Source organism: Panthera pardus, unplaced genomic scaffold, assembly GCF_024362965.1.
Source record: "Panthera pardus isolate Hobbes unplaced genomic scaffold, ASM2436296v1 HiC_scaffold_13, whole genome shotgun sequence".
NCBI lineage: Eukaryota > Metazoa > Chordata > Mammalia > Carnivora > Felidae > Panthera > Panthera pardus.
The window spans coordinates 83,292,113-83,318,091 of record NW_026526688.1 but is presented as its reverse complement, the minus strand read 5'-3'; the positions used below and the strand labels follow the sequence as shown (position 1 = coordinate 83,318,091).

Genomic DNA, 25,979 nt, shown 5'->3' with positions numbered 1-25,979 from the left:
GCCCCAGAGTCTACTGTTAACACTAAGGAGTTTTTTTTGTTTGGCTTAGTGTTTTCTTTTATTTTTTTAATTTGTTTGTATTTGAAATTTTTAATTAAAAAAAAAAGTATACTCTTCCTCACAAGTAATACTATGCATGAAACTAAATTCAAATCTGTATCTCACCACCAGAGGTCATCTAGGCCTGCTGTCTCATTTTACAGAGGATAGTGAAAGGAAAGACCCAAAGCAATTATAACCAGGAACAGCAATTCAAAGAGCTTCAAAAAGTATCATCTTTTTGTATGATACTATGATACTAAGAAAAGGCAGATAGTATATTTTATTCCTTTGGTAATAATGTAAATTCTTTGTGGTTTAAAAAATTAAATTTGGAAGTGTATAAAAAAATTCCCATCCCCAAAGGTCATTTGTTAGCAGTTTTGTGTGCATCATTTCAGACCATTTTTTTACTGTTATAAGATTTTATCTAGAAGAAGAACAAATGCTATTTAAAAAAAGTTTTTTTAAATACTTATAATCTTATTTTTAAAATGTTTTTTAAAAAATATTCATAATCCTATTTATATGCTTTTTCCAAGCACTTGCTTTTATCTTTTAATGATTCTGGTTGGAAGTATTCCCGTGATAGGGTAGTGACAGAACTGTCATTCTGAATAAATAGATGTACTGTATATTTTATTTGACGATACTCCTATTGATGAATATTAAGTTATTTTACTCATAATTAACATCTCTCTGCTCTTGTGCAAATGTATAGGATTTGCTTTGAATAGGGTTTGCCAAATTGCTCTCCGGAAAGACTATGGCATTTGAACTTGCATACTAATATACAATTGTACCTGTGACCCCATACCTTTAGCAGTACTTGATATAATTAGTCTTTGAAATATTTTCTAATTGGGGGAAAAATGTCTTTTTGCTTTAATTTGCAACATCGCTGACCATTACAGAGTTTTCCCTCCCTATTTTTCTTTGTTCATTTGTGTTTGTTTTCTAAATAACCTATTCTTTAATTTTGTGCACGTTTCTTTTGGGTCTTTGTCTTTTTCTTTTTCATATTGATTTATATGTACTCTGAATGATAATCTTTCATTACATTCTCTCTTCGTATCAGTGTGATTTAAATTTGTAGAGTGTTTCATTTATAGTTTTTGTTTTATACAGCGAGATCGGTTATTTCTCATTTGTGGGGTCTGAATTATAAGAAGTCTTCCCCCTCTCCATTTCCCCCCCCCCTTTTTTTTCCTTTTAAGTACTCCCATAGTTTTGTATTTCACATTTAGCTCATTATTCCTCTGTGGCATTTGTAATAATGTAAAATTTTATCTAATTCCATTTTTTTCCAAATGGATACCTATTGTTTCTGTTATCTTTTTTGAATAATTTATCCTTTTCCCACCCTGTACTTGTACCACACCCATTAAATAACTCTAACTTTACAGTATGTTTTGTTGACAACACATTTTTTTATTTCATGCTGGTATGAAAGTAAGTTATTAACTGATACCGTAATTCATTTCTATTTGCTAATCCAGAAAATAGGAATAATTTACAACAGTACATGGGCCATTGCCCAGTCCCATAGTAACTGTTAATTTATTGTCATTCTTCCTTTCCTTCTTCACTTCATTGTAAGTAGTAACTTTGCTAAGTGAAGGGCCATCAAATGAATCAAATTTTACTTTGAGGATAATTTCTTGAACTAACTTCCTTTTAGCTTTTAATAAATGCGTGTGTATGTACACATGTGAACAAAAATCACTATGTTTTATTCTCTTTCAGTTTCAGGAGGCAAGTATTATCTTTAAATCTAAATGGGTGCAATTCATTAATGAAAAAATTACAGCATCTTTTTGCCTTTTTGGCCCATACACAGGTGAGTTGTGTGTGTAGTTATATATATGTTAACTTCCTTGCACATTGTTCCAAACTTGGTGAATCTTTTTAATATGTATGTGACCATTTAACATATATTAAATCCACTTAGATATACTAAAGAGATCCTGCCTAAAATCACGATATGATCGAAGTTTTTATTTCTTCCTCCTGTTTTCCATTCTTGTAAATGAATATTATACTGACCCTTTGTTCTCATTATTATAGATAAAATCTGATTTTCTATCCAATAAATAAGCTTCTATGTAAGTCTTTTTAAATGCATATTTAATAGGTTATAGATACTAAATGGATATATTTTTCATAATAATGAACAATTAAAATAATTTTATGGTACATTGGCTTCATTTTCTCCTGTTTCTAATAATATGTACCTTCTCACTATGTCCAAAATGTTAAGCTCTTGAACTTAATGGATAAACAACTTCATCTGTTATGTTCTAGGGCCTAAAATTTTAAGATGATCTTTTACATCCACACATTAATCCAAGGAAGTGAATTTATGCTACTGGCAAGAAAGTCACATGTAGTAAACATTCATTCAATAGACATTTTTGAGAGACACAATATGGAGTCTGATAAGTATTCAAAGAGGAATCCTTATGCTCAAGGAACTTTAAGTTTTGAGCAATACATATGAATGATATATATATATCATTTATAAATGATGTATATTATTTCCTGGTGTTGCTCTGATTATGTTAGTTTCATAGAGGTCTAAGGAGTAGGTAGGTAGAGGCAGAAAGATAGCTTCAAGATTGGTGGGATGAGTTGATAAGAATACCTTGTTTCCTATCTACAAGCTATGAAATAGCTCAAGTATAACTTTTTAAATGGAAAAAAATTAACATATGAGCGATGGCCTATAAGTAGCAATATACTCAGAGATAATTTTATTATTCACTTTCTGAGGGAAGTATGTTCACAAATTAAATTTAACATCCCGGGATCAAGGGAGATGAAATCTCTACCCTCCAACTGGCAAATAGTATTTTTCCAAGTAAATTGACTTATATATTTGCTTTATCACTAGTCTACGTTTACTGCATATCGTATATGATATATATCTGTGTATATGTAGATGTAAATACCTTACATATACTATATTGTGTACTGTATTACATTATTAAACCATAGTTGTTAGAAAACACCATAGGAGGGTTCCATGTTCCCTAGAAAAGAAGAAAGAACACACAAGAGAACCTAATTAAAGTTCTGTCACAGTTGAGACCCTGTCTGATAGCAAGCCAACAAGGATTATTTTAGTAGGTAGATTGCCCTATATAATTGAAAAGTCGTCTTTTTTTTTTTTTAGTTGATAAAGCTAACATGCAATGAGCATTTAAATTTGCCTAGCTTCTGTGCAAAGTAGTTTACATGTATTATCTCTTAATCCTCAAAAACCATCTATGAGGTAATAAGATAGTATCCTTGTTTTATAGATGAAGGAAGTGAGTTTATGTCACATGCTTTTCAAGGTCATGCTAACAAGTGACAAGTGGGGATGTGAACTAAATGACTCTAGAACTCATGTTCAGTCAGTATGCTAAAGTTCGTTCCTTCAAAATACTATCAATACGCATACTTTGATAAGTTTTTTCTTAACTGAGGATTCTGCTATATACCACATACATTCAAAATGTCAGAATTCTAAAGTTTCAAGTTATAATCACATCTTTTCAGATGCCCTTTTAATTCCTTTTTGTTGTTGCAGAATCTAGGATTTGAACCAAGATTGCTACAAAGTCCATAAGCAACCATTTCACTAAACTCCATGCTAAAAAAATAAAATCAACAAGGACCCTAAACATAGTGCTTACATTCTGTACATTTATGAAATGTGTACCTGGTCAAAGAAATTTTCACCCAAAGTAGATATGCATGGCCCTATAGAGTTTTCCCCTTATTACTTTATCCAAAATATATATTGGATATATTTATATATAGATATATAATTATATATAGATATTAACATGTCTTTTTCAAATTTGGTTTTTCAAAAAATTATGGACTCAAGCACATGACTGTCATAGGAGGGATAATGCCAGTAACATTATATTAAGTGTTCGAGAGATCTGGGTTCTAATTGGCTCCCTCTGGCACTAATTTAGCTGTATGACCTTGGGCAAGTCACCTGTTTCTTTAGATGATAATTCTTACCTGCAGAATGAGAAGTTGTGACTGAAGATTACCTAAATTTAGTTGTAGCACTTTGTAGTAAGGTTAAGCACAGTGTAATTTTATTAAACTTATATTAAGATTTCAGTTATTTGATTCATGGTGTGAGAATCACTTCCTTGTATTTTCTCTACTGATATCAAAAGAGAGAAGCATATGCACCTCGGGTGTTCTTTGAGGCTTCCAGACCTCCATGGTTTACCCCCAGATCACAGCAAGACTGTTCTGAATACCTCAGGTTTCTGCTAGACAGGTAAAAAGCATTTTTAAAGTTATGATTTAAATTTTCTTTCATAACAGATTATTTCTGTAGCATATTGGTTTTGCCTTTAAAAATATATTTCAAGTGTTAATCTTTAAAATACCTTGCATTCATTGTATGTATTTAAGTGTACTTTTGTTTTTAATTTGGTTTCTTTTGTTGATTTTCTTACTTTGGAACAGCTGTTCTCATAGTGTAGTACAAAGACCTCCTGTGGGTTCGTCAAACATTTTCAGGGGTCTTCCCTTCTAACTCTTTATCTGTAGATCTGTAATTGAGGCCAGATTTTCTTCATATGCTTCATCCAGAACAACATATCACAATAGATTGAATGATACAAGGATCCAGCTGCCTTCTTATTAAGCCAGATACTTGAAATATTTGCAAAATATAAAACAATGCCATTCTTCTCACTAAATTTTTGGGTTTTAGAAAATATAACTTTTTCATAATATTATTAACATTAACATGTAATGGCTTTATTATTGTTTTTAAATATTACTTTTATTCTCAGCTTTTGAATACAGTAAATACTGGTGGATATAACCACACGAATGAAAGCTCTTGGGTTCCTCAATTACTTTTAGGAGTATAAAGGGGTCCTGAGACCAAAAAATTTAATATTTGCTCCTTTAGACCAGTTCATATTTAGATGGGTTTGGTATATTTAATGGTCTCCTTACCACTTAGTTAGTAAAACCTATATCTTTTTCCTTCTCTTTGTGATTGCCTCCCTTCTGTTACGTAAATGACTAGTAAAGTTAGTTGAACTCAACATATGCAATCTTCCGTTGATTCAGGTAAGGGCATGTTGAGTGGTTTCTTTATTCCAGGCTTTCTATGAGATGTCAGGCAGACAAAGATACAGAAGATAAATAATAGGCATATATAATTTACTAAAGAAAGTATGAGAATATAAGGTAGTGATAACCCCTAACTTGTAATCTACATTCTCAAACTATTCAGTGGTCCTATTGATTGAAAGAGGAGAAACTTGATTTTTTACATTAAGCATTATATTTGATAAAAATAATTTGGCTGTTCATATAAGGCCCCAATATTTTTAAATAAGTGACATTTAAACTTAAGTGAAGTAGCTATATAATGATATACTCTCCTGCAGGCTACATGAAGAAGAAAAGATCTTGCAAGTTCAGTCCTCACACAAGCCTCCTTCAAGTCTGGGGTGCAATGAAACTTCTTTCCAGGAAGTGGCGAGCAAGGCAGCTGTACTAACAGAGAGCCCTTGCACAAGTGAGGGTGAGAAGACTTTAATAGAAAAAATGTTTGGAGGAAAACTACGAACTCACATATGTTGTTTGAACTGCAGGAGTACCTCACAAAAAGTGGAAGCCTTTACTGATCTTTCACTGGCCTTTTGTCCTTCCTCTTGTATCGAAAATTTATCTTTTCAAGATGCAGCATCATCACCCAATACACAAGATGGAGATCTAATGCAAGCCAGTATACCTTCAGAAGAACCAGGAGTTTATAGTCCAGCAACAGCTGCCTTTGTTTGTGATTCAGCTGTGAATGAAAGAATGTCACGCAGTCCTCCTGATGAGTTTTGCTGTACTGATAACACTTCTGTCCCTCATGAATCTAGCAAGATTCTTGTTAATAAAGATGTACCTCAGAGACCAGGAGGTGGAAGCACACCTTCAGTCACCGACTTACTAAATTATTTTTTGGCTCCAGAGATTCTTACTGGCGACAACCAGTATTATTGTGAAAACTGTGCCTCTCTGCAGAATGCCGAGAAAACTATGCAAATCACAGAGGAGCCTGAATACCTTATTCTAACTCTCCTGAGATTTTCATATGATCAGAAGTATCATGTGAGAAGAAAAATCTTAGACAACGTGTCCCTGCCACTGGTTTTGGAGTTGCCAGTTAAAAGAACTACTTTCTCTTCATTGTCAGAAAGTTGGTCGATAGATGTTGACTTCACTGATATTAGTGAGAACCTAGCTAAAAAATTAAAGTCTTCTGGAACTGAAGAAGCTTGCTGCTCCAGATTGGTGCCGTATCTGTTAAGTTCTGTTGTCGTTCACTCTGGTATCTCCTCTGAAAGTGGGCATTACTATTCTTATGCCAGAAACATCACGGGTACAGAGTCCTCATACCAGATGTGCCACCAGTCTGAAACTCTGGCATTAGCGTCCTCCCAGAGTCATTTACTCGGGAGAAATAGTCCCAGTGCAGTTATTGAACAAGATTTAGAAAATAAGGAAATGTCAAAAGAATGGTTTTTATTTAATGACAGCAGAGTGACATTTACTTCATTTCAGTCAGTGCAGAAAATTACAAGTAGGTTTCCAAAGGACACAGCTTATGTGCTTTTGTATAAAAAACAGAGTAGCACTAATAGTTTAAGTGGTAACAATTCAACCAGTGGACTCTGGGTAAATGGCGACCCACCTCTACAGAAAGAACTTATGGATGCTATAACAAAAGACAATAAACTATATTTACAGGTAAGTTGGAAACATACGCTTCATCATTTATGGTGAAGCAATTGACAGTGGTGAAGTGAGTGCCCTAATTTTAAAACCCAACTTAGACATTTTCAAGGAATTTACAGAGTAGTAATTCTGAAATTTGAGTCTGGGTTTATGTGAAATGGGTTCAGCCTATATAAATTATCTTGCTTTCTAATGTTATGAATTAATTATGAATAGTTGCAATTAGATGCAGTGTGAAAGACCTCACTTGTCTTTAATTTACAAAAGATGTGATCATTGTAAAATCATTCCATACTGAAATATAGGAAGTTCCCTCTTCCCTTCAATCCTACCTACCAGGGGAAACAACTACTGTTTGGTATTTACTCCTTCTAGACTATTGTATAAATATTTTAAGGGTAATTATTAACATTCGGGTGAGTAAGATAAAAGACACTGCAAGGTAGAATATGTAAAAAAAGGTATTTGTATTCTTTAAAGACTTAAGCAATAAAACCAAAAAGATAATAGAATAATTAGTGTATAAAAGCCATGGAACAAAGGTTTCATATGAGCTGAACTTACTTACAAATATACTTTTTGCAGGAAGTTAGTGATTTTATTACTTAAAAGTTAATAAAGACCTTGCTGCAAGTGTTTTTCTTTGAAACCTGCCAACTTGTTACCAGCATAAGGACCAAAACTAAATTATCAGTGAAATTGTAGGTATATTCATTGGGTAGTCCAAGTGATTTTATGAGTTTACATAAGTAAGCTCTAAAAATCTTGTGTTTGAAACTCAGAAAGCTGAAAAATACAGATGGAGTAAGAGAAGAATTGGGTCACTATAGTATTTATTTTGAGAGGAAAGTTTTCTCAAAGGTCTTCAAATTGACTGCATTATAAAATATTCAAATAATGATACATGATATATTGTTAAACGAGTATGGCAATGTTCTAGAGTCACACAAAAATAATAAATTTCACAGAAAAAAATTAGAAACTCAGAATATTTATTAAACCTGATTTACCACCAAAGATTCTTACATCCAGTCAGAAGGCTTATGATCAAGGTAATAGAATGTATTCAACCCTATCCTTCTTGCTAGATTTCAAATAAGCACTAGATATTAATAGTCATGATTCTTGAAGATTAGAGAATAGGAGTAAGGGCAAGAGGGTTAGGTTGGAATAGGAATTTTCTGTAATTTAAAATCTAGAAAATAAGATTCAGTGCAATCTTGATTTATAGCAATATGCAGATTATTTATCAATGATTGAGTAAAATAGCATATTTATCAAAGGGGGGACATGGGTTTTAAAAAGATGAGGAACTGCTCTGTTTCTGTGATTGGATTGCCAAAAACTCTTATAACCATAACAACTACTTCATTACAGCCTACCTCTAAATGATTTTCTTATTCTTACTATTTACCCCATGACAATATTTACAATATCTGAGTGTGAGGAGCCATTCTTTTCATTATTGTTTTAAGGCCTTTATGTCACTATAAAGGAAACTATTATGTACTTTGTTAATTCAGTTTTTCAGTGTTTGCAATTGTTCTAAATTCCATCGTAAGTCTCAAATTGGCAAGTTGTTTAATGTAAAAATGATACTGCCAAATCTTACATTAAGATTTTTATGTTCCAGTATTAAGACAGGCTATTAAGTCAAAGCTTATTACCAAAGTACCTTTTTAAAGCAAATTATAAATACTCAACTCTTATTTAGAAACTTAAACATTTATATTTGTCTTATTTGCTTTTAAATACAATAATGTAATTGATTTGTGCTGATTTGAATTGTGATGGTTCTCACTACTCATACTATTTAACTGAATCATCCTAGTATTTTAAGTTTGTGTTAAGAGACTATGTTGTTTTGAACACGTGGAACGTGTATATATATGGTTTTGTTCTTATTTTCTTTTTTTTTTTTTACATTTTTGAGATATAGTTCAAAGTCTGTGCTCATTTCATAGTAATAATGCTTTAAAATAGATTGCTGTGTCAAGAATATGTTAGTTTTAAGATACAGCTTTATACCTATTTGTAAAACAATTATAAAAATTTAATCCAGTCTAAGTAAAGTAAGGATGTGGAGTGGACATTTTGAGTTCCTTTGCTACTAAGTAGTGCTGCAAATGAATTTACCAGTTTAGTACATATAGGGTAGCTACTTTTCTAGTTTTTCACATTACATTAGAACTTTATCTTGTATCATTTTAACAAGCTCTTTTTGGGATTCCATTTTTAAAGTTTACTAAAATCACATCTAGATTGACATGTGTTAGAAAGAAACGGTGAGATTAGTAGTTTTGAAAAGCCTGGGCAAAAAATCCTGTATGACCAAACCATTTTCTGTGTGTGTCATAGCCTGTGTGTGCACATAGGATCGCAGTACAGATTGTGGATCTCGAAGTAAATTTGGGGAAGGGCTTCTTTCTTTCTTTCTTTCTTTCTTTCTTTCTTTCTTTCTTTCTTTCTTTCTTTCTTTCTTTCCCTTCAGTCCAACTTCCATAAGGAGTATCTCTATTATTTTAGTGTCTGGACTATAAAAATTATGCTTTTGTTTAGGATCCAGTGAGACAAAGATTATGAAAGTAGCACCAGCACGGCACTGTGAAGATCACCAGCTATCCCCACATGTCCCGCATCAACTACAGACAGAGCTTCTGTCCTTTCCTGTTTGGTTTCTTTCCTGTTTCTTTAGAAGACATGGTAGCTTAATGTCTTAGTATTTTTCTTTATTGTACATACAGAAGAGTATACGTAATATATATGTGTAGTTTAAAGAAAAATAAAAGATGGATTATTGTAACGTTAACATAGTTACTTGAGTGAGAGATCTAAATATTCTGAAAGTTATTTGTCCCAAAGCAACAGTAACTAACTCGAAGCCAAGTCCACTACTGAAATAACTGATTTTAATACCTGATGTAAAATTGGAATATAAATTCTAGATGCTATGAGAATCATATTTTTTTACATACAATGTCACAATGTCACACAATGCTCACATCTATATTAAAAGAAAATGAAAGGCAGTTTTCCCTGCTTCTATCCATTAAGTTTATTTTCTGAAAACAGAATATCCTACATTTTTGTCTGTCAGCTATGTATTTATATAAGTAGATAAGAAAGCAAAAAAGGAATATTCCTTCCTTGGGAATCTCTGTCTTGAAATATAATACAGTTTTCATGTGTCTCAGAAGCAATGAAGTTAATTTTGTATTATGTATGTCCTTTAACACTACTTCTGGGGGGGTGGGATTACTTTTTAATGAAATTTGCCTTATCTTTTGGGAGCAGAACTTCTTGAACTCTACCTTGCATATTCAGTTTTATTTATTTCATTAGGGAACATGATCTCTATCTGAAACCAGATCTTAGACACAGAGTCAGATTTTCATTGCTTGTTTGGATACTTTAGTAGGTTATAGAGCTAGAGCAATGAGGATTTTGTTTCTTATTTTGTATCTATTTCTTACATATCCATAGCTTTTATTTTCTACCTGTAAAACTAAAAATTTTATTCTATTTAAAATTCTTATTTTATTTTCACAGATTAAAAAATAAACTGTCTCTTGAAAAACATTATACAGAGGAACCAGCACAGTAAATGGAAAAAAAAAAAAAAAAAAAGGTTTTTGAGAAGTATCTTACAAATTAAGTTTTAAAAGCCTGTCTAAGCCCTGCCAGAGACTGGTTAATTAGACCATTCTGTTACAAGGATTTTTTTATGTAAGGTCAAATTCAGCTATAAAAGTATGTGATTCTTTATCATCTTTTCTATTGGGAATCACACAGCTGTTGCTATATGCTACTGAGAAATTAGGGGTTCATAATGTGAAAAATAGATGTCCAAGTAAGCCTGGTGGTTTACTCCATAATAAAAAATTGGGCATCTTGTGAAGATGCTTTTTTTAGTTAACTAAAAAAAGTAGCTAAAAACTATAACACTACCTTGCCAGTTGGAGCAAAGTAACTGGGCTTATCTGAAAATTGGAAATAGTATAGTTTTCATGATTACTGTTAAATTATTTTTAAGTTCTTCAGGATGATTATGCCTAACACATTAAAAGTGTCTTCTAGACCTTATTGACATTGACTTCATTTGAAAGTTATAGACCGTTTCCCAGAAAAATGGGCATATGCCAGAATATTTTGTGTTTTTTTCCAAGGAGTTTGTACCAGTTATAGAATGCGGTTTGACACCTTGCCAAATGAATTTGCCATTATTTATTTACATTTGCTTCTTTTGAGGCTAAGTAGCTAATAGTGTTCTAATCTATGATCATTAATATTTACTGAGCACCTAATATGTGTCTGGCACATAAATGAATATGACTGGTTCCTGATAAAAGTTATGATACTGGTAGGGAAAAGTTTTAAGTAATACTGTAAGAAGATAGGCTCCATTTTCTTTAAGAATGTTATTGAAATATTACTTTTATTTACTGAGAAGTATTCTAAGGGTAGGAAACATTCAGTGATTTTTCATTATTTATACCTTTTATCACCCACTTACAAAATAGCCCCACTTGATAAAGAGTAGATAATCCATCGTCATAACCTTTAAATTCTACATTCAGTATATTAGAAAGGAAATCTATTCCCATATGTGTTGATGAGTATTTGCAAGAACACTAATATTTCCAAAGAGGAATTTTAGGATGTGGGGCTTCAGTTTTCTCTTCTGCAAACTGAGGTATTGAACAGAATGGCCTTTAGGATCTGTCATTCTGTAGAGTTACCCCAGGATTTTGCATTCTTATTTGTTCCATCTGTGATTACGTACTTTAGTAAGATTTGACAGGGATTAATATAGTAAATATTTTTTAAAATACTGAAATTTAAGGGATGCTTATTAAGGATTAAGTCAGTTTTAAAATGTATGTAGATGATATACTCATCCACTGTGTTTAGGGTTTTAATTTTATAAAAATTCTTTTTAAATTTAGGAACAAGAGTTGAACGCTCGTGCCCGGGCCCTACAAGCTGCATCTGCCTCATGTTCATTTCGGCCCAATGGATTTGATGACAATGACCCACCAGGAAGCTGTGGACCAACTGGTGGAGGGGGTGGAGGAGGATTTAATACTGTTGGCAGACTCGTATTTTAATCCTGAGAGAATCCAAAATGCACTGGTCACAAAACATCTATTACTATGACTGTTAAAATGTCAGATTGTAACAAATATCATACCTATCTTTTATTTTTCTTTTCATTAGACCCTTTTACTTTAAGAAAACACACTCAGTGCTTGTTTTTATTTTCTTGACAATACATTTATTAACAGATGCATCATGGGAAAAAAAAAAAAACTACCTCTTAAAATTCCATTTACTTTTATGGTTAGACATGCTTGACCAAAAATTTTCAGAGGAAAGTATGTACCTGGTCCCTAATTAAGCTGCATTAAATTTAGTAGAGGCATTTAAATGATCTCATTCTCAGTTTTACTAAACAAAAAGTATAACTCATTTAGCCTCTTTTATAAAAGAATTGATGCTAGAAATGATGGAAAAAATTTTGTTTCCTGTATATTACCCCATTATGAAATTCAGATCTCTTAAAATGCTAAAGATAATACAGTCTCTAATGAAGGCAATAACATAAAACTTATCAACTATAGTACGTTTCAGGTTTTTGTTTAGTGCTGTCCTCAGCATCACTGTATCTGCATTTCAAGTACAAATGTTTTAAAAAAGGATTATTTATACATATATGCTGAATTGATTTTAAGAAAGGTGCATGATCCTGTAGAAACAACATTTTTACCTAAAGATTGCTAACTTTGTAGTATTTCTAATTGTTTAAGGATTTTAAAATTCTATTTCAGGGAGTATATCTTCTCTGTGTTTTGAAGGAGGTGAGTTCTGTATGTGCCTTGCAGTACTGTAATTCAAAAATAGGAATCTTTGGCTGCGGAAAAGTTTTTTAAAAATGAAATGTTAGGAAGTAATTTTTTGTGTTAACATTAAAATTATAACTTTTTGAAAGGTATTAGATTTTCCTGAAGTAAAATCTGATGGTTCTAAATCAATAAGTGTGATAGATTATTTTTAAATCTTAGAAGAATTCAGAGGAAATGAACCTAGTCAAGTAAAAAAATCTTTGATTTTGTTAATCTTCAGATTATTAAACATCAATTGCATATTTCTAGAGTTGTACATTTGGGTTTTTTTTTTTTTCCATTTGAATCTTGTGTTTTGCACAGTTGTTTCTGTCTCATAGTTTCAGATAAAACGGTAAAATGTCAGACCCTACTATCCCACATTTTCTTTTACCAGAGAATGGGAAACAAGTCAGTTCTCCTGGGTCTTGATTGTACATATTCAAGAGTTATCCCAGTTGTCCCCTTTCCTAAAGGTTTTTAACTTATCCATGATTGTACAATCATTGTTCTGAAATTGGTCTCATATTTATTTTGAAAACATTTTAAGGAAAGACTGTTCTTTGGTGATTTGGAGTTTATCTTTTTCCCGAGCTTTTAATGGGGTAGTTAAAAGCAGAACTCCTCATCTTCATTCCACTATGTCCCACTTCTAACTTGTTTCCAGTCACCAGGAAAATTAGGAAACCTGATTGGATTAAAATTGGACCTTCTTTGCAGCATTTGTTGAGATTTGTCTTTTCTATAATTGAATGAAACAGACAAATTTTTATCACACTGTCTTTCCTGTGAGCTTCCTCTTATCTTAATAGTGAATTCCTAAGCTACCCTTTGTGTTCAGTTATCCACTGGCTAATTAATGATTTATTAATGATTAATCAGTGTTAGTATTTATTGAAATTGGTGAGGTCATTTAATACTTGCTGTATTAATACTGGGCTCAGCTACTTCTGGGAACTTTCTTAAAGACAGACCTACACATGATTTTATTTATGAATACCAAACAATTCAAGGATTTTATGTGTCAAGGTAATATAGAATTTTCAAAATGAGAAAAAGATAAAATTTTAGGGGCGGCTGGGTGGTTCAGTTGGTTAAGCATCCGGCTTCGGCCCAGGTCATGATTTGTTTGTGAGTTCAAGCCCCGCGTCGGACTCCATGCTGACAACTCAGAGCCTGGAGCCTGCTTCAGATTGTATGTCTCCCTCTCTGTGCTTCCCCTGTTCATTTTCTCTCTCTCTCTCTCTCTCTCTCCCTCTCTCCCTCCCCTCTCCCTCCCTCCCTCTCTCCCTCCCTCCCTCTCCCTCCTTCTCCCTCCCTCTCTATCCCTCTCTCTCTCAAATAGATAAAACATTAAAAAAAATTTTTAAGATATAAATTTTAGTTATATAAGAATACTGGGGACTATGCAGATGATAATTTCATACCAATACCAAAGACTTGAAATTAAAGACTTTTAAGATTAAAAATGTAATAACATTAATCATTTGCTGAAATTGAAACCAGAATAACCAGAAGCTCCATTTCCCATTTTCCTAACCCTTGTGCTTTCTTCTTCCTCTTGCAAATTCTATTTCCACCTCTCTTCTCGCTAAATAATCAGAAACAAAGCAACATTGGGCTAGAGATCTGACTTTTGTCTCCATACCTTAAGATTCCAGAAGAATCTTTTGGATGTAGAAATAAAGATCCCTCGTGATGTCTAGAGGTATTGGGGGTCCTTGTAACAGGTTCCAAAAGCCTATTATTAACTCCTATCTAGAAAGAACAAAAAATATTTAAAAACTAAGTTGTAAGCTCATCTAAATCTTCTTCAATTAGTTTTGTTCTTTTTATGATAATGTTTATTTACAAAAGTAGTTGTCTTTTTGTATACTTCCTCTTTAAAAGCTTTCTGAATGCTTCTTGAGTGTGCAGGAAGGACAGTTGAAGAAAAACAAAATTGGTACAGTCTGTCTAGTATTCAAATCTTAATGGAAATTACCATTTTGATGTCATATACGTTGTTACAGTTCTTAATTCTCAGTATATCTTTTTCCTGTGATTGTGCACTTCACATAATATACTCTATACAAAGAGTTTTTTAAGTGATTGTTTCAGAAGAAATAATAGTGCACACTTATGTATGGTATCTTTTCTCATATGAATGCTATACTTTCTATATCCTTTCATCCTCTGCTAATGAGTTTAGATTTCTAAAACTATTACTAAAGTAAAGAAGGATAAGTTATTCACATTTTATAAAAACTTATTAGGAAGTATTAGCTGACTTCTATTAACAACTCAGTAACGTCATCTGGAGAAGTAAGGTTAATTTGGGTAATGTAATCTAAGAAGCTAAAGTACAACAACTAGCAAATTTAAATTAAAAATTATCTCAATGAAACTTAAAAAATAAATTTAAAATAGCAGTTGCTCCATATATATACATTCTTAAGTATTTACCAAACCGTCACTTTCCATCATAGTGTTAGCCTTATTTCATTTTACATTAATTTTTTTATAGAGTTCTTTTTAGAATCTCAAAATGAATGGGGGATTTGAAAAACAAAGATATAAAGTAAACAGTGCTTTATAAAAAAGCTATCTTGTAAAGAAATTGCTATAGAAATAATTTTTAAAGAAATGAAATAAAGATTTTTATAAAATCAACAATCTGGGTTTTACAAATTCAAAGGGATTTGTTATGTAAAACCTTTAGCCCCAATGTTATATAACCAGTGTGGATTTGACATTGAAAACAGAATCTAAGAAGTCAGCCAAGTGTGTTGCCAGCACTCCTCAGTGTCAATTATGGCCTGCAGTTGTTTTTCTCGTAATAGATCTTATGTTTTCACATTTTGCTTTGTGTGCTAGACACATGTACACACATACACACACAAACACACAGCCTTTGAATTTCAGAGAGATGAAAAAGTTGTCTCTAGCTAGATCAGTTTTCAACCTTGCATTCATGTTAAAATCACTTGGAGAGTTTATAAAAAATAATAGCATATCCAGTCTTCACCCCACACCAATTAAATTATGTGAGGATTGAACATCAATATTTTTTTGAAATTCTTCATGTGATTTTGATGTGCCTCCTTGGTTGAGAACTTCTGGGCTAGAAAAGGAGTTTTTTTCCTGGTGCTTTTATCCAAAAGGACTAATGTGTTGAGTTTCTACCATGTGCTGGAGACTGGTTGACATTTCTGTGTGTTTTTTCTCATAACTTTGCTCTCCCTAAGCCCTTTACACTTGAATAAATAGTCTTATGAAGGAATTTGCTCAAAATCATGCAGCTAAAAAATTAAAAATTGAGATTTTTAAACATCAGAATTGATATTAACTCAAGGCTTAAGGACTCCAAAGTCGGTATTCTAATGGAGAGATAGTAACAAGTGGGAGAAAAATGTGAGCAAAAGACTTATGCAAATTACATATTAATAAAGGCTTCCAATAAATTTTATGAAATAAAATTTCTGTTTCACTTCTTGTACCCTTCAAATATGATTCAAAAAAAAGGAAAAGTGAGATCTACTTTGTTAAAACGTACAGGTAATGATCTAAACAGTTGAGCAAACTCATTTCCTAAAGCAAAGGAAGTTAAATTCCACTTCCTTTACTAGCTTAATCTCTTCCATTTTTCCCTTTCTGTCCTCCCTCAATCCTATTGGATCTTGCATAGTTCTTATTCAAAATCATTACTTGCCATCTCTAGGCATTTGTATATGCAAATGTCAGTTAGCATACCATTCCCCTTGCTCTACTCTCCCCTCCCTGCTCTCTGTTGACTCATTGCTGCTCACCTTTCACTATGCTCAAGTCTTCTCATTCTGAGCTGCCAAACTGATTAGTCTCCCATTTTATCCTGGGTTGTGTCTTATGCTTTGCTTGAAAAGACCATGGTTTAGTTGTGGAATGAAATTAGTCCTAGGGAAAAAGCTGATCATTTACATCCAACGAAGATTAAAAGTGGGACTTGAAAGGATCAAACTCATCTGTGAGTAATTTAATGGCAGCACAAATACTAACTCCAGCACTTTACAATAAACTTCGCATTTAAGAAAGATTCCAGGGGCACCTGGGTGGCTCAGTCAGTTGAGCCTCTGACTCTTGATTTCAGCTCAGGTCATGATCCCAGGGTAATGGGATGGAGCCCTGTATCATCAGCATGGAGCCTACTTAGGATTTCTCTCTCTCTCTCTCTCTCTCTCTCTCCCTCTCTCTCTCTGCCCCTTTCCCCTGCTTGAGCATGCTTTCTGTCTCTCTAAAACTAATTAAAAAAAAAAAAAAAAGTAAAATTCCAGCATCTGATAAAAAATTATCAAGCATTCAAAGGAGGAAAATATACCACCTAAGGGGGGAAAAAAAAAACAGTTTCAGAAATTATGAAAGAGAATTGACAAACTAGGAGCTTGAAAGAATGTAGGGGCACCTGGGTTAAATAATCAACTCTTGGTTTCAGCTCAGATCATGATCTTACAGTACGTGGGATTGAGCCCCACATCAGTCTCCATACTGATGCTCCATACACAATCTCTTTCTCTCTCTGTCTCTCTCTCTCAAAATAAGTAAATGAACTTAAAAAAAAAAAGAATGTAAAGAAAAACGTGAACAGAATGAAGAAAGTGGAAAATTCAAGAAGCTCAACCCTAGCAGAATAACATAAATCATACAATGACATCATAATCAAATTAGTTAAAAGCAATCATAAATTCTTAAAAGCAGCCAAAATAAAACCACATTACATATAAAACAGGTCAGCAAATTGTACACAACCCTCAAGCCAAATCTGTCATGCCTCGTTTTCTCATAAAGTTTTATTGGAACACTGCTACACCTACTTGTTTACCTATTGTCTGTGGCTGTTTTCACACTAAAAAGGCAGAGTAGTTTTGACAGAGACTATTATGGTCAGAATGCCAAAAATATTTACTAGAACATAATATTTTTAAAAAATAGTGACTCCTTATTTAAAAAAAAAGAGTCATAAGAAAATATGCAAGCTAGAAGGTAATGGAATGACTCAGATCTAAATAGTGCAGAAGGAAAAAAATTGTGAACCGGTAAATATTCACTGTATCAGTGAAAATGTCATTCAAAATGAAGGTGAAATAGATATTTGTAGACAACAGCAAGAATTTTTCCTTGAATATTTACACCCCATGATAATGTGAAAAAAAGAAAATCTTCAGGCTTAAGAATACCAGATGGAACCTTGGATCTACATAAATGAATGACGAGTACTGGGAATAGATTTGGCACCATTGACTCAATTTACAGACTATCGAGGAAAGGAGGAACAGCTTTGGAATAGCTCAAGGCTCACTCTGTGCCCATGAACAGCAATTTGGATCTTCTGCTGCATCTACCATGCATCTAGCACACACCATAGAGACAAGAGACTCCCTGCCAGGAAAAGAAGTATAAACATGGACTAAAACAGAATTCAGCAAACTATACGCTGTGAGAGCCAGCCACTTATTTGAAAATCCAAAATAATGTAAGAATGTTACATATAGCTTACATAGAAACTTTTAGAATTAATAAGTTTAAGTTCCCTGAATATAAAGCCAATATATAAAATTCAAGTGTATATCTATACAACAGGAACAAGTATTAGAATGTACAATTTAACGATATTATATACAATAATATAAAAAAAATTTTTTAAACCTAACAATACATGTATAAGACCTCCACACAAAATACTATAAAACATTTAGGAAATTAAAGTAGACCCAAATAAATTATGGCTTAGAAAGCTCAATATTATAAAAATCTAATTTTTCTCAAACTGATCTATAGAATCAATGCATTCCCAATCTTGGGATTCTTTTTTTTTTTTTTTTTTTCTTTTGTATTAATTGAGAAGCTGGTTCTAAAATAGAAATGGAAAATTTATAAAAATTAGCCAAGATTCTTGAAAATCAAGAACAAGTTAGGATTACCTTCTTTACAGGATAATAAGTCATTATAAAGCTAAAATAAAGACAAAGTGGGCTTATTATTCTGTTCAGGAGAAAGAATTGAGAAATAGACCTATACTTACATACACATAAGATTTATAACAAAAGTAAGATGACATACATCCCGGTTTGCCTGAGACTGAGGCTGTCTCAGAGTTTCAGAGCTAAAATTAGGAAAATTTGGAATGAGTTGGTCACCCTAGACAACAGTAGTGCTTTAGAGTGGTAGGGAAAACTTTACAATAAATTATAGTGGGACTATTGGATAATCAGGTAAAATGAAAGAAATTTAGCCTTTACCTCATACTATATACAAAAATATACTTCAGGTGTATTGTAAATCTAGAAGGCAGAAAAGATAACACTTCTAAAAGATTACTTAGAATATCTTCAAAACCTAGGAATATAGAAAGATTTAAATAGGACCCAAAAAGTCTTTGTCATGAAGGAAAACAGTGATAAATGGATAACAAAATAAAAACTTATGTTCATCAAAGACACCATTAAGAATGAAAAAAAAATGAGCCTGGTTGGCTCAGTTAAGCATCCAACTCTTGATTTTGGCTCAAATCATGATCTCACAGTTCATGAGATCGAGCCCTGAGTCAGGCTCTACCCTGACAGTGTGGAGCCTGCTTGGGATTCTCTCCCTCCCCCTGCTGGCGTGCATTCTCTCTCTCTCTCTCTCTCTCTCTCTCTCTCCCTCTCTCTCTCTCTCTCGCTTTCTCTCTCAAAATAAATAAACTTTAAAAAAAAATAGAAAAGAATGCCATGGAATGGAAGATATTTGCAACTCATAAGTGAATATATAAGTAACTCTGCAAATCAATTTAAAAAAACAGGCAATTAATAGAAAAATGAGAAAAAGACTTCAGCAGGCAGTTCAAAAGAACAAATTTCTAATACAAAAAGGTGCTGAACTTATTAATCATCAAGAAATGTAAATAAAAGCACAACAGTAATCCTTTAAATGTTCACAGAATAAACTTAAAAAGGTTGATAAATCCAGAATGGCTATAATTAACAACACAAGAATCAACTGGTGTTGGCAAAGATGCAGAGAAAGGAGAACCCTCTTGTGCTGTTGGTGGGAATGCAAACTGGTGCAGCCACTCTGGAAAACAGTATGGACGTTCCTCACGTAACCAAAGATGGAGCTACCCTACGATCTAGCAATTGTATTATTAGGTATTTAGTCAAAGGATACAAAAAAACAGGTTCAAAGGGATACATGCACCCAATTCTGCTTATAGCAGAATTAGCAGCAATAGCCAAACTATGGAGAGAGCCCAAATTTCTATCAACTGATGAATAGATGTGGTATATATGTGTACACACACACACACACACACACACACACAATGGAATATTAGCCAGCAAAAATAATGAAATCTTGCCATTTGCCATGACGTGGATGGAGCTAGAATATTTTATGCTAAGTGAAATAAATCAGAAAAAAACAAATACCATATGATTTCACTATCATATGTGAAATTTAAGAAACAAAACAGATAACATATGGGAAGTGGGGGTGGTGGAGGAAGAGAAGAGAAGGAAACAAACCACAAGAGACTCTTAATGATAGAGAACAAACTATGGTATGGAGGGAGATGTGTGAGAGATGGTGATGGGTGCTAAGGAGGGCACTTGTTGTGATGAGCACTAGGTGTTATACATAAGTGATGAATCACTAAATTCTACTTCTGAAACCAATATTGCATTGCATATTAACTAAGTAAAATTTGAATTAAAAAATTAAATTAAAAAAATTTTTTAAACATGAAAAAAGCCCCACAAAAAAACTAATAAAAGGAAATTTGGGGGATATCATGTAAAAAAATAAAGATTGTCAAATCAGGGATGCCTCAGTATGTCAGTCAGTTAACCATCCGACTTCAGCTCAGGTCATGATCTCACTATTCATGGATTAGAGCCCTGTGCCAGGCTCTCTGCTGTTGGCACAGAGCCCGCTTCAGATCCTCTGTCCCCCTCTCTCTCTGCCCCTCCTCCGCTCTTGCTGTCTCAAAAATAATCATTGAAAAAAAATATTGACAAATCAAACATTGATGAGGATGTAGAACAGAAGCTCTCATATGCTATTTACAGGAATGTAAACTGATAAAAACTACTTTGTAAAACTGTTTGGCATTATCTTCCAAAACTGGGCATATGCATACTCTACTAGCCAGTAACTCACTTCTAGGAATAGATTGTACAGAAATGTGTGTACAAGGGGCGCCTGGGTGGCTAGTTGAGTGTCCAACTTCAGCTCAGGTCATGATCTCATGGGTCAACAGTTAGAGCCCTACATCGGGCTCTGTGCTGAGCTTGAAGTGTGGAGCCTACTTCAGTTGTGTCTTCCTCTCTCTCTCTGCCTGTCCCCTGCTCACGCTCTGTCTCTATCTGTCTCTCTCTCTCAAAAAATAAACACTAAATTTTTTTTAAATAGAAATGTCTGCACAAAACAAAATTTTAAATGTTCTAAGTAGTATTATTCATAATAGCCTAAAACTTGAAATATCCAAAGGCTGTATGAAGAGTAGAATAGGTAAATCATGGTATATTCATATGTTAAATTCCTGCACAGCAGTGAAAATGAATGAAGTCCAGAAATACATCTTAATATGGATGAATTCCACAAGCATAATATTGAAGAAAATAAACCAGACATAATGGAATGCATAATCTTACAATTCCATTTATATAAAACAGGTCATTTGTGGGTGTGAGAAGTAAGGATATTACTTTTGGAGAAAAGGAAGAGGGAAGTGATCAAAAAGGATCATGGAAGGGAACTTCTGCAGTGTGATTTTATCTGGTTGTTCATTTACCAGTTGTGTTCATTTTATGATATAACATATCAAACTGTATACTTATAATTTTGTACTTTTCTGTATGCCTTTTATACCTCAAGAAAAGCTTGAAAATTTAATTATATTTGGAAGTTCTTTTGAGACTGGCCTAGCAGGGTAGAGTATAAGACCAGAGGCCAAGGGACCCTGGGTGGCTCAGTTGGTTAAATGCCGACTTTGGCTCAGGTCATGATCTCAGGTTCATGAGTTTGAGCCCCACATATGGGGCTCTCTGCTGTCAGCACAGAGCCCTCTTTGGATCCTCTGTCTTCCTCTTTCTCTGCCTCTCTCCCTGTCCCCCTCACTCTCATACACTCTCTCTCTCAAAAAAAACTAAACATTAAAAAAAAAAAAAAAAAAAGACTAGAGGCCAGAAAGCAGTTAAGAAACTATTGCAAGAACCCCAATGGTGAATGATGGGTTCGAACTAAGAGGAGAGTTGCAGAAAATTGGAGAGGATGAAAATGAATTGTTTACACATATTCAAATTGAGTATTTTTAAATTTAAATTAAATTAAAATGTCAGTTTTTCAGGTTCATTAGCCATATTTTAAGTGATGGTGTCCCCATGTGGTCATGGCTACCATAATGGACATGACTTAATGGTGGTAAACTACAGTTTGTAATTTTATGCCTCATTCCCAACCTGAATACCCATTATCTGGGTACCCTTTTAAAAAATTAAATACATATCTATTCTCTAATTATGAAATAAATCAAAATACTTAAGAAAATAACTCTGGGTACCCATCTTCCTGGAAATTTCAGGCTCAATCCTACTTAGAGAATGGACCATATATGACTTCTAAAAGAGGAACTTATAACAATATTAATGACTTCCCAAGTATTAATGCTACAAAGCAATAGACTTATTATAGTGCTGCTTCTGTTGACCACTTATTAACCATTCTGCACATGGCTACAAGAAAGGAAATAGCTCATAATGCTTGCTTGCCCTATTAGAACATCTTGTCCTCTTTTTAAGTTTATTTTTATTTCTTTGGGTTTGGAGTTATACTCTCTCCTCCACTTGCTAGCGCTGATCCTAGTTTCTTTAAGCAGACAAAAACAGAAGTGAATATTTTTCAGGATGTCTGCTTTGTGATATCAAAATCACAGCATGACAGTAGAGAGCACTGCCACCATTCAATTTCTCTAGAATGGTCTATATAGTTGACCAAGTCCAAAGCACATGATTGATTATAAATACTACTCATGCTATATTTTGACAGCTTATATTTCCAGAGAACTTCATTTTCAGGTGTGAAAGACAGGCTTGACCTTCATTTGGTTCTGTCAGGAGCAGTTTGTTTTCAAACACTGTCCAGAGTTAATGAGGAAAATATTGAAATTGAGTTTCAAAACATGGAAAAGTAATTTACTATGGTAATTTTTGGTACACCTCTGTATGTCTCTGTTGAATTATTTCTTGCCTTGGATAATGTCCACTCTCTTGGTGTTCAGTAATAACAGAAGCAACAGCATAATCAAACTGGCCAGTGGCCAGAGGCAAGTTTATTATTTTCCTCACCCATAGCTAAAATGAGTACAAAACTAAAAGTGAAATAATAATAATGATAATAATACAAAACTTGCCTTTCAGTCACCACTGGCCTGCCCTAAATCCTGCCAAAATAGTAATAAAGAAAACATTCCTAGCTAAACTAAGAATCTTGCTTTGGGAAATGATTGCCATTTTGTCTATTTTGTCTTCAGCAAGGACACTGGCTACCAATATAAACAGGTCAGCAATTGTCTGAAACAGTTACAGAATAGTCATTATCCCTTGTTGGAACATCATGGTTAAACACTTGTAAGTATATAAAGTATGTATGGGCTAAGTTTGTATTAGATACTAGAGACAAAATAAGAGATTGGCTGCCATTTGGCAAATTATCTTCCCAGATCTATCACTGACTCAAGATAAGTGCCTTAAACAATCCGTATCTCCATTTTCTAGGCAACCCAGTGTCGATTAACAACACCTAGTATATTGGAGGCTTGGTTTTGAGAAAGAACAATGAAAGAGTTAACAGTGTTTTTTATAAAGAGGATCTCGATAAAAAGACACATGAGCACAATTGACAAGACTTCAGTGATAGTCCCAAAGGCTCACAGTCATTGGTGACTTTCCTGACTCTCTCCATAGGAATTGAACAGAGCTGCTAGCAAGGAGTTACATGACTAACCTAAATGCACTCGAGCTTTGCTCTAACCTTCATTTCCTGTCTCCTCCTAGCCATCTTAAAGAGAGATTTTAATTAAGAAATAAAGTATCCCAAAAATAGGCCACAGAAAAATGGAAAAATTAAGGGTCTGAATCATCTATAGATCCAATAATCAAGCACTTAGAAGAGTGAGTTGGTTTTCTTCATCACTAGGAAAATTTGTTAATAAATGAGGGTATTTTTATGGTTGTCAAATAACTTTAAACATCAATCATTAATGTATTGAGCTATTTGTAAACATTCTCTGGTACACCATTTTTAGGGGGGAATTTGTTTTTAATTTTCATATTTCAAGTAAATTGAGTAATGTGATTTTTTTTGCCATTATAGGTTTTAAAAATATATATTTAACACCATCCCCATTAAGGTGTTGAGTACATGAAGACAGTCAGTCGTTAACTCTGTTTATTTGAAAACATGACTGAACTAGATTGAATTCCCTCTGAAGGAATGCCTTCTTCATCTTTGCATCCCAATGTCTGTGATTGTATCTGACATTTTGTGGGTTTTTCGAAACCAAAGAAAAATACAAATGTGAGGCAAACATTTTTTCAGAATTGTTTTTCTGAGCTGGCTATGCAAATGATAGTCCAGAAATAAAAAGAAGCCCTAAAAAATCACAGAGTGGGAAAAGTTAAAGACTATTCAATAATTATATTTAATTATCTACCATTTGTGATATGTAATTATATTTTCTGCAAATATATTTATATCTCAAGAAATAGACAATAGACTATTAGTATTTTTTATAAATATTCTTTTTTTAAATATTTATTTATTTATTTATTTATTTATTTATTTATTTTGAGAGAGAGGGAGAGAGAGAGGATCTCAAGCAGGCTCCACACTGTCAGTGCAGAGCCCAACACACGGCTCAAACCCACAAACCATGAGATTATAATCTGAACTGAAATCAAGAGTAGGATTGGGGCGCCTGGGTGGCTCAGTCGGTTAAGCTGCCGACTTCGGCTCAGGTCATGATCTCGCAGTCCGTGAGTTCGAGCCCCGCGTCGGGCTGTGTGCTGACAGCTCAGAGCCTGGAGCCTGTTTCAGATTCTGTGTCTCCCTCTCTCTGACCCTCCCCTGTTCATGCTCTGTCTCTCTCTGTCTCAAAAATAAATAAACGTTAAAAATAAATAAATAAATAAATAAATAAATAAATAAATAAATAGAGTAGGATGATTAACTACTCAGTAGGATGACTGAGCCACCCAGGCACCCTTAACTGTTAGTATCAATGCTTCCAGAGAGAGAACTGGGGGACTAGAGATAAAAGGGCTCAGGTCATGACCTCACGGTTTGTGAGTTTGAGCCCCGCATTGGACTTTGTGCTGACAGCTCAGAGCCTGGAGCCTGCTTCAGATTCTGTGTCTCCCTCTCTCTCTTCCCCTCCCCTGCTTGAACTCTCTCTCTCTCTCTCTCTCTCTCTCTCTCTCAAAAATAAGTAAACATTAAAAAAAAATTTTAATAAAAATAAAATAAAAATCATCATTTACCTAACTAGACAAAAAGCCTAAATAAATTCTGATCATTGGTGTAAATGTTTTTCATCAATAGTGCCTCTCCATTCTATGTCTTTTTTGGTTAGACTTCTTTAAACATTTATATTTAGGGAGATCTTCTAAATCTGCTATAGAGATGATTCTCTTCTGTTAGCCTTATGCTGTAGGAAAAACTAATAAGGTAGTGACTATAATAGCCTAGGCATAATTGGCAAAGACAGAATTAGGCTGGTGGCAGAAGGGAAAAAAAAAAGATGAATGAAGGAAGCAAATGTGGAGGCCAGTTTTAAAATCAGCCCCAAGAACCTCTGAATACTGATCTCCTCAAAGCCTTCATCATTCTCTTGTGGTCTGAAAGAGTACATTATCTGGAGGGGTTTGAAATTCACAGAAGAGGACACAAATATCCAAATCTGGCTAACGACCTCAATTGTGTGAAGAAAACTTCACTCACAAAACTTGTAAATGTACCATTCAGGGAGAATTTTATGTCTCCTGCTGCCCTGTATACAACTTATTTTTTAGACTGGAAAATTTCAAAGACATAAAAAGTTGTATAAATGAGCCCCATATACTTATCACCACTTTCCCTCTCCTAGGATTATTTTGAAGCAATGCTAGGCATAATTTTGTCTTTAAATATTTCCATTTGTATCACTAAGGCCTAAGAACTCTTTTTAAAATAAAATTTAACCAATAAAATTTTCATATCTAAAAAATTAATAATTGCTTGTTAACATCATGAAATTTCCAGTCAGTA

At 33.6% G+C, this 25,979-nt stretch overlaps 1 protein-coding gene across 3 annotated transcripts in view; it reads left to right on the top strand.

Annotated features, from left to right (window-relative positions):
• Nucleotides 1-25,979, top strand: part of USP38 (ubiquitin specific peptidase 38) — a 68,681-nt gene that overhangs the window by 19,845 nt on the left and 22,857 nt on the right. For 2 of the 3 annotated variants that reach the window (XR_008421660.1, XR_008421659.1), the window contains exons 7-10: nucleotides 1,786-1,879; nucleotides 4,224-4,330; nucleotides 5,463-6,816; nucleotides 11,751-12,662. Coding sequence is in view for 1 of the 3 variants with exons in the window: in XM_019420401.2 (XP_019275946.2) it covers nucleotides 1,786-1,879; nucleotides 4,224-4,330; nucleotides 5,463-6,816; nucleotides 11,751-11,912 (1,717 nt within the window). In the remaining 2 variants the exon portion in view is untranslated. Of the gene's footprint in view, nucleotides 1-1,785; nucleotides 1,880-4,223; nucleotides 4,331-5,462; nucleotides 6,817-11,750; nucleotides 13,409-25,979 lie in introns of those variants that run through there. The other variant, XM_019420401.2, reaches the window with a different exon arrangement.